At 37.5% G+C, this 9,586-nt stretch overlaps 1 protein-coding gene and 1 non-coding gene across 2 annotated transcripts; one reads left to right on the top strand and one right to left on the bottom strand.

Annotated features, from left to right (window-relative positions):
• The first annotated feature begins 5,242 nt into the window (after positions 1–5,242).
• Positions 5,243–9,583, top strand: LOC112517718. Its single transcript, XM_025125102.1, has 4 exons — positions 5,243–5,465; positions 7,000–7,455; positions 7,510–8,066; positions 9,515–9,583. The coding sequence occupies exons 1-4, from the start codon at positions 5,243–5,245 to the stop codon at positions 9,581–9,583; spliced, it is 1,305 nt and encodes a 434-aa protein (XP_024980870.1).
• Positions 5,898–6,004, bottom strand: LOC112518764. Its single transcript, XR_003069838.1, has one exon. It is a non-coding gene; the product is annotated as a small nucleolar RNA R71 (small nucleolar RNA).
• Positions 9,584–9,586: the final 3 nt, after the last annotated feature.

Here is a 9,586-nt window from a genome sequence, read left to right as displayed (position 1 = left end):
ACAAACTAATCATTTCTTCCTTCAATGAACCCATATATATATATATATATATATATATATATATGTGTGTGTGTGTAACTTAATTTTTTTTTATTTTTTTAGATATTATAACGTTTTATTTATTTTATAGGAAATTCAAACCTTAAAGACCCAACTTAGAGACTTACAGGAACAAAGTCAGCGCCAATGGATGGCGGAGAAGGAGCGATGGCGGGAGGTAAAGAGCGACGTTTGGCGGAGGAGGAGCGATGGCGGGAGGCGGAGGAGCGATGTTTCGCGGAGGAGGAGCGACAGCGGGTGGAGGCGGAGTGACGACGACAGAGGGAAGAGCAACATGATAAACAACTTCAAGATATGGCTACTTAGGTTAGACAGCTCAGTCAATCTCAACATTTCCCCCCGCCACCACCATATTGAATATTGTCTTTTGTTTTGAAACAATTTAGTTTTGTTTATAACAATTTAGTTTTTGTTTGGTTGAAATAATTGTAGTTTCACTTTAATGTATGATATTTAGTTTTATTTCGCCTTTTTATTTTCATTTTTAATATTGTACAAATTTACAGGTTTTAAATACAAGTTTTAAATATTAATTTTAAAATAAATTTAAAATATTAATATTTATATATTTTTTCCGGCGGATTTATCCGCCGGTAATGTTTGTAATATAAAATATTTAAAAAAAATTAAAATATTAATATTTATATATTTTTCCGGCGGATTTCCGGCTTAAAATTAAAGATATATTCTTTTAGAAAAGATTTTTTTCTGGCGAAAAAGATTTCCGGCGGAATATTCCGCCGGGAAATTTAAAAAAAAAATACTTAACCGTTTGTTAATTTAATCAATATTTTTATAAATAAACCGGTGAGAAATTTCCGATGGCCGTGATCCGCCGGAAACGGGGAAAATATGGCGGTTTTTCCGCTGGAAAAACAATCACCGGCGCCACTTTTTCTGGTGGCCATATCCGCCGGAAATAGTGATTTCCGGCGGATTTCCGGCGGATATGGCCGCCGGAAAAAATGGGTTTTTTGGTAGTATATATATATATATGATACGATCTTTTTCTCCGGCAGAATCGATGGACAACAACACAGGCTCACTCTGGCCTTAACTCAGTTTGTAGCTCCGGGTCACCAACATCAATCCCAGTAATGTACAAGTTTATTAGGAAATCAATTTTTTGACACATAAACGCAAACACTTTTACAAATACAAACTTTTAAAAAACATTAAATCAATAACATTACTAATGAAATCTCTTTCTCCGAAAGCACTTATGGATGTCAAGAAGGCTCACTCCGGTCTTACATCCGGGCTCCAGTTCACTCAAAATTAACAAAATTAACGTTTTGATTCTTTAAAAATAAAAGTTTTTAAAATAACAAATTAAAATACATTAAACACAAACTTTTATTTAAAGATTACAATACAAAAAACAAAAGAAGATTGCTACAAATCTAACATTACATTAAGAAAAGCATAAGGATTTCCCTTTCGGAAAACCCTTCAAGTACTAATACAAATATTAAAGAACAAAAAACAAAACCTTAAGCTAAATTGTTACAAAGCTTGACGAGAATTGATGGAGAAAGGATGGAAGAAGTTGGTGATGGTGAAGATGAGGCTATAACATTTGATGGAGGTTTTTTCACAAAGAATTTCACCTATAGAGTTGGTAGAGGCTTGACTTGTGTGGTGGTGAAGAGTTGTTATGTGTGTGGGGGTGGTTGTGTATGTTGTTGTTGTGTCTTCGCAAATAAAATTGAAGACCCTTTTCATAGGGAATCCAAACATAGGAAAAGAGGACAAGTATGGATATGAGATAACACGTATGACATAAGTGTTAAAAGAGTTTGAAATATTAGAATAATAGTTCTGTAACGTGGAGAAACAGTCTGCAACGTGTTATTTTTGGGTCTGCAAACACTAAACTTCTTCTCATTTTCTGTTTTATGACGAGTCTTTTTCTTGATTGATAATTTTGTTACCTTTCGTCTTGTTTGTTAGTCTTTTAGGTATCAAGATTATGTCTGACAATTGAACCAAAAGAATAGCCATCGTCTGAACATTAATCTTTTTGATCTGGATCTAGAGAGCTTGAACGATCTTTGAAAATAGTGTCTTCAGAAAAAATTTCCTCAGTATATTGAGGAATAAAATTTCAGATAACTTCTTGAGTAATATTATTGATCTCGTTCCTAACCTTCACTTTTGATTTTTTTGGTTTTTTAGTTTTTGGTCAAGATCGATTGTGTTTGGTCTTGGGTTTTTTCAAACTGGTCTATAACGGCTTGTCAAGTTTGGATGAAGTATAAATGATGAGATTCTTGGTATTGGGTATGAACGAATATATCTGTTTTAGTATAAGAAGGTGAAGGATCAAGAGTTGAAGGAGTTGGGTTGTATTTAACATGAAAATCAAAATGTTTTCTAGGTTCTCCAAGAAAATCCCAGATGTCTGTATTTTGGGGGTTTTGAGTAGAAGAATCAAGAGTCGTCTGTGTCTCTTGGGATTTGAGAAATCCTATAGTCATCTCCGAATTTTATAAGTCTTTACCAACCACCAGTGGAGCTCACTAGCCACTGATTTTTTAAGTTCAATGGTACCTTTATTGACATTCGTTGGAGAATGTCCATCCATATTAATCTTCTGTATAGGGCCAGAAGATGAGCCTTTGTTCTGATTGAGAGAAAAAGAAAGAATTTGTCTCTCAAAACATCGAGACTTGTTTTTGAAGAACAAGTTTCTCGTTTTTTGAGCTGCTTATTGTCATCATTGATGATTTTAAAATTTCTAGACATAATTTCACAATGATCACAAAATATGGTATGAGTATAGCTAGGATCTTTAGAAGCTGAAAAGTTTAGAGGGGGTTACGTACAATTTTTTAGGGAAGGAGAAACGAAAAAGTTTTTTTTTTTCCTAAACGCTGTCTGGCAAAAGAAATGGCTTCTTCATAGTTTTTAAAACATTTATATATAGGACCGGGATAGCCTTGAGTAGCATTAAGAACTTTGATCCATTTAAAACACTGGAAAGAATGTTCGCTGGCCGAGGATAACCAAGTACGGACAAGAGAGTGAGCGAGCTTGACAAGCTCGGACACGGGAAATGGGTAATCCGGTCAAGCTTGTTATCGGGGAAAGAAAATCGCTTGGCCAAGAAATGCAAGCAATCCGGACAAGTCGCAACCAAGGCAGTTCCGGGTGAGCCTAATCCAAACAAAGGGGCATGCGAGGATATCTGAGGTATGCTGCTCGCGACTAAGTATTTACCGAGAAAGACTAAGCCGCTACCGAGGAAGCAAATCCGGACAAAGCAGTGTCCGGATTAGGATGCGGGAAAAACACAAATCGCGACTAATTATAAGTGTTTATCCGAGATTGGTATCCGGGTGATGGCCGATGAGTGTGAAATACGGACAAAGCGTGTTGATATGTGTTGAGAATTTAACACATAAAGCACCCATTTTACGTCTTTTTAGTTATAATAATTTCTTTTTATTCCCACTTTGAGTCATTTTTATTTATTTCTGTATACATTTGTTATTATGAAGCTAAATATTGTGGTTGACTTGGTGGTATGCTTGGATAAAGCTAATAGAGAATTTTTGTGAAAACAGCAGATGCTACAGCATTGGTGCAGCGTCGATCTGATTCATGCGTAGCTTTTTGGAGGGCTTAATGGATAAGACGCTGACTTTTTGGATAATGGAAGACAGCTGTAAAAGCTGGGTTTTTAGTTAAAAATATGATGTTTAGACTTTGGTTAGCCCTTTGTACTTTTTAGTTACTCTTTTGTTGTCATGTAACTAACTTTTGGAGACTTAGCCTCCAAGTCTTGTGTTTTTGCCTTCTAGTGACCCCTTTTTGTATAAAAGGAAGGCTTGGGGTGCCTTCTTCCTCATCCCTCCATCCCTTAATCCATTACTTCATCTTTTCTTCCATTGTATTCCATTAGCTAGTATTTGTAAACCCTCTCCAAAGGTGGTTTTTATTAAACTTTTAAGTTCTTCATCTTTTTCTTCATTTATATTCTCGTCTTTTATTTTTCGCTCTTGATTTTACGTTTCTTTACGATTATTGTCATTTACATTTCCGTCATTTATTTTCCGCAATTTACATTATCGTCATTTACATTCCCGTTATTTATTTTCTCGTCATTTACATTTCCGTCATTTATTTTCTCGTCATTTACTTTATGCAATTTACGTTTATGTCTTTATTTTCCGTCATTTATTTTTTACTTTCCGTTATGAGTAGCTAAGCTTGTATAGCTTGGGTGTGAGACGGAAAGGTGAGATTTTCAAACCAAACGAAAGTAGCTAAGTGTTTTCGTAAACGACGTTCCATTGTTTCATTCGAGTTTTTATAAAACCAAGCACACTTCTTGACGGGTTGATCACTTCGAAAGTGTTAAAGTGCGATGCACTTAGAGATAAGCCATTAATAAGCACGTCAACTTGGATGACATAAGAGGTAGATTTGAGAAAGTTGCCGACAAGGAGACTTGTCATTTATGTTTTTCAAACTTAGCTCCCGACAGGTTGGTCGCTCTTCAAAAATGTCAAAGTGTGATAGATTCAGAGATGAACTATCAAGAACACGCCAACTCGAATGATATGGGAATCGACTCGAGAGAGTGATTTTTAACAAAGAGATTTGTTTATACATATATTTTGAAAACACCATTGTGTCACTATCCCCGGTCCGGACACCGTATAGAGATATGGGTGGAAAGCTATAAGATAGTGCAATGGTGAAGTCCGAGAGGAATGCCTTCAAAATAGATGRTGGAACTTAGTTTCGAAACATTGCTTGCTGTAGCATTCCTATAGCATTGGCTGCTGGAATTTGTGTTTGGGTCTCATCTTAAGTCTTACACCCTTGCTTCTTTTATATATTTTGTATTCTGTTTTAATTCACCTTACAATCAAGCAAAAGTCTTCAACATCGTCTTCTGAAATCATCTCTTTCATTGGACTCTAATCTAACTTTGGCTACAATCTCTGTGGACGATAATCCGGTACTTGTACCGCTTTATTACTTGGAAAGACGACGTTGGGCCGYATTGTATACTTGCTTTGTAGCCTAATTTCATTAGTCTAAAGGTGAGAAATATAATCGACCAGGTTTTTGGCGCCGCTGCCGAGGATATCTTCGCTAAAAGTTTCATTTTGAGTAAATTAAAAAAATTGATTTTCTAGTACCATCAGAATCGTTTTTAAAGTGGTGTATGCCACGGTCACAACGCAGGGAATTTTTCGAATTTGATCCTGATATTGAGAGAACGTTTCACCATCGTAGGAGGGCTAAAAGAGCAATTTTTGCTCTACTCCCTCCGAACATGGCGTTACCTCCCCCAATTATTCCGGAAATACCACATTTGGAAAACCAACCGCCGGGTTTTGAGCAAATTCCACAATTCCCGAACTTTCAACAAGGACATCCACATAATGGTAATATTTTGGACACATAATCAGAACCTAATGAGCACCAAAGAGCACAAACTCCAAAAATTATTAGTTTGGCAAATTCCAAAAATGAGAGGATCATGGATTATGCTATTCCGGATTTTGAGCAATTAAATTTCGGGATAGTTAGGCCACATATGACCGCTCTCCATTTTGAACTCAAACTGATAATATGGCGAATTTGCCGGATTACCTTCGGAGGACTCACATTCGCATTTAAAATCCTTTATGGAAATCACAGATGCTTTCTTGATCCCGAGAGTGTCAAATGACACTCTAAGGCTCACTTTATTTCCATTTTCCTTGAGGGATTGGGCAAAAGCATGGTTTAATTCTTTAACTCCGAGTTCTGTGCCATCGTGGAGTAACATGGCGGAAATTTTTTTGCGAAAATATTTCCCACCAACAAGGAACGTTAAGTCCAGGAACGAAATTTGTCTTTTTAAACAAATGGACGATGAGGCTGTTCCTGACGCGTGAGAAAGGTTCAAAGAGTTGTTAAGGAAATGCCCACATCATGGCATTCCGTACTGTATTCAATTCGAGACGTTTTACAATGGGTTAAATCCCATGGCAAAACAAATGCTCGATACGACTGCGGGCGGAGCCTTTACAGCTATGACCTATAATGAAGGATATGAAATCCTAGAAAAGATTTCGGCAAACAATGAACATTGGGCCGACCCACGTGCTCAGTCATAGAAAAAGACTGCGGGGATACATGATGTAGATGCATATACTGCATTAACAGCCCAACTTACCTCCATGACCAACATGTTGAAAAATTTAACTTCCGGTCAGGGAGGACAGCAAGCTGCTAATACATCAGTCCAAGCAGTCCTATATGTGCAATGTGTGTGCTGTGGCAGGGAACACTCATATGAACATTGTCCTCAAAATTCTGAATCAGTAAACTATGTTCATAACCGAGCTAATCCCTATTCCAACACATATAATGCCAGTTGGAGACAGCATTCGAACTTTTCTTGGAACAATCCCAGTTTAAACCCACCAGTCCATAAACAACAAGAAACTTCTAATTTTCAACCGCAACATCATGGAAATAGTTCTAACTCTCAGACTCACCAACAAAGTTTTCAGAATTCCCAACCACCTTTTCAGAATAAACCTCCTCCACAGTCAGAATCATCTTCTTTGGAAGCAATGATTAAAGGACTCTTTGCACATGCACAAGCACAAAACCAAGCTTTGATAAATCAACAAAGTGCGGCCATCAGGAATTTAGAGACTCAAGTCAGTCAATTCGCGCTCAACCAGAACAATTGAGCCCTTGGTACCTTGCCCAGTAATATAGAGGTCCCTAGAGACCTAGGTAAGGAACATGTGAAAGTAGTGACCCTTAGGAGTGGGAAGGAGTTGAAAAAAAAAGTGCCCAAAGATAGTGCACCAATTTTGACAGAAGCTGATGCTACAGCATTGGTTACTGCCAAAGAAAGACCGGTCCTACTCTTAGAGAAATAGGCATTGGAGACCACCACTTCTGTCCCCCCTATATCAGATTTTCCATTACTCTTTCCCGAGGATGCTCTAAAAAAGTCAAAAGAAACTGACGTTTTAGAGACCCCTAAGCTTGATGATAAAATTTCATCTGAACCTCCAAAGGGCACCACAAAGGCCCAAGGCATTCAGGACCCATCTTGCTCAACACCTCCAAGTAAGAATGTGATAAAACTGGTCCCTCCTTATGTTCCTTACCCCCAAAGGTTGAGGAATAAAAAAGAGGAACTGCACTTCAACATTCCGCTTGTTGAGGCAATTGAGCAAATGCCTAGTTATGCCAAGTTTCTGAAGGACATCTTAAGCAAAAAGAAGAAGTTGACTGAGTATGTGACTGTAGCCCTAACCGAAGGATGTAGTGCGCTTTTGACCAATAGCATAACCCCTAAGCTAAAAGATCTAGGGAGTTTTACCATTCCTTGTTCAATAGGAGGGAAGAAGATAGGGAAAGCACTATGTGACTTAGGAGCTAGTATTAACCTTATGCCCTTGTCTGTTTTCAACACCTTAGGCATAGGAGAAGCTAGACCGACCACTGTCACACTCCAATTGGCAAACAAGTCCATAGCATATCCTAAGAGGAAAATTGAAGATGTTTTGGTACAAGTAGACAAGTTCATATTTCCGGCGGACTTTATCATTCTAGATTTTGAGGCGGATAAGGACATTCCTATTATTTTAGGAAGACCATTTCTGGCCACCGAAAGAACTTTGATAGATGTCCAAAAAGGAGAGTTGACCAAGAGACTTCAAGACCAAAAAGTCACATTTAATGTCTTCAACTCTCTAAAGTACCCTCATTACTTGGAAGAGTGTTCAAGAATATCTGAGATAGAGGAGATGTGTTTGGAAGAGGGAATTCAGAAAAATCTTAAATTGGAAGGAGAGTATGATGAGGAAATAGAAGAGGAAAGTGTTGAGGAAATAGAGGAATTAGGAACTGATGTTGTCCTAGTGGATACTGCAACATTTGAGCTGCTGGAAAATAATGAGCAAAAAGACTTCACCCCGTCCATTGAATCACCACCTGATTTGGAGTTGAAACAACTCCCATCCCATCTAAAATATGTTTTTCTAGGAAAAGAAGGCAAATTGCCTGTCATTATCTCATCTACCCTAGAATTGCATCAAGAAAAGAAACTTGTGGATACGTTGATATTGCACAAGAAGGCTCTAGGATGGACCATTGCTAACCTTAAAGAGATTAGTCCCTCTATTTGTCAACACAAGATCATCCTAGAAAATAAAATTTTCACTTCCATAGAACTTCAACGAAGGCTAAATCCTGTCATGATAGAGGTAGTCAAAAAGGAGATTCTAAAATGATTAGATGCCAGAATTATTTTCCGATAGCCAGTAGTTCTTGGGTTAGTCCGGTTCAATGTGTTCCAAAAAAGGGAGGGTTCACAGTCATCACAAATGACGAAAATGAACTTATCCCTACTAGAGTTGTCTCCGGTTGGAGAATATGCATGGACTATAGGAGACTAAACAAGGCTACCCAAAAAGACCATTTTCCACTACCTTTCATTGACCAAATGTTGGATAGGTTAGCCGGCAAGGAGTACTATTGTTTCTTGGATGGATATTCAGGGTACAATCAAATAGCCATTTCTCCGGAAGATCAAGAGAAAACCATCTTTACTTGTCCTTATGGCACCTTTGCTTTCAGAAGAATGTCATTTAGACTTTGTAATGCTCCAGCCACCTTTCAAAGGTGTATGATATCCATCTTTTCTGATATGCTTGAAAAATCCATTGAAGTATTTATGGATGATTTTTCTGTGTATGGTTCATCATTTGATAATTGTTTAAATAATTTGAAAAAGAGCTTAGAAAGGTGTGAGGAAACAGACTTGGTCCTCAATTGGGAGAAATGTCATTTCATGGTCAAAGAATGAATTGTTCTTGGACACTTGATTTCAAAAAGAGGGGTTGAGGTAGATAAGGCAAAACTTGAAGTAATTGAAAAACTACCCGAACCTACCACGGTTAAGGGAATTAGAAGCTTTTAGGGTCATGTCGGATTTTATAGAAGGTTTATCAAAGATTTTTCTAAAATTTCAAAAGCTCTTTGTTTACTCCTACAACATGACCAAAAATTCAATTTTAATGATGAATGTAGAAATGCATTCAAAACTTTGAAAAAAAGCTTTGGTTACCGCACCAGTGGTAGTTGCCCCGGATTGGAACAAACCTTTTGAGATCATGTGTGACGCGAGTGATTGGGCGGTAGGTGCTGTATTAGGACAAAGGAAGGACAAGGTGTTTCATTCAATTTACTACGCAAGTAAGATTTTGAATGAGACACAAATTAATTACATCACAACTGAGAAAGAATTATTGGCCATAGTTTTTGCTTTTGAAAGATTTAGATCTTACTTGATGGGAACAAAGGTAATTGTGCATACCGATCACTCAGCCATCAAGTACCTAATTTCAAAGAAAGATGCAAAACCAAGGTTGACTTGTTGGTATGCTTAGATAAAGCTAATTGAGAATTTTTGTGAAAACAGCAGATGCTACAGCATTGGTGCAGCGTCGATCTGATTCATGCGCAGCTTTTTGGAGGGCTTAATGGATAAGAC

Source organism: Cynara cardunculus (assembly GCF_001531365.2).
Source record: "Cynara cardunculus var. scolymus isolate 2C chromosome LG 9, CcrdV1, whole genome shotgun sequence".
Classification (NCBI taxonomy): Eukaryota; Viridiplantae; Streptophyta; class Magnoliopsida; order Asterales; family Asteraceae; genus Cynara; species Cynara cardunculus.
Note: the sequence above shows the minus strand (reverse complement) of the source record. Positions and strands in the feature narration are given on the sequence as shown.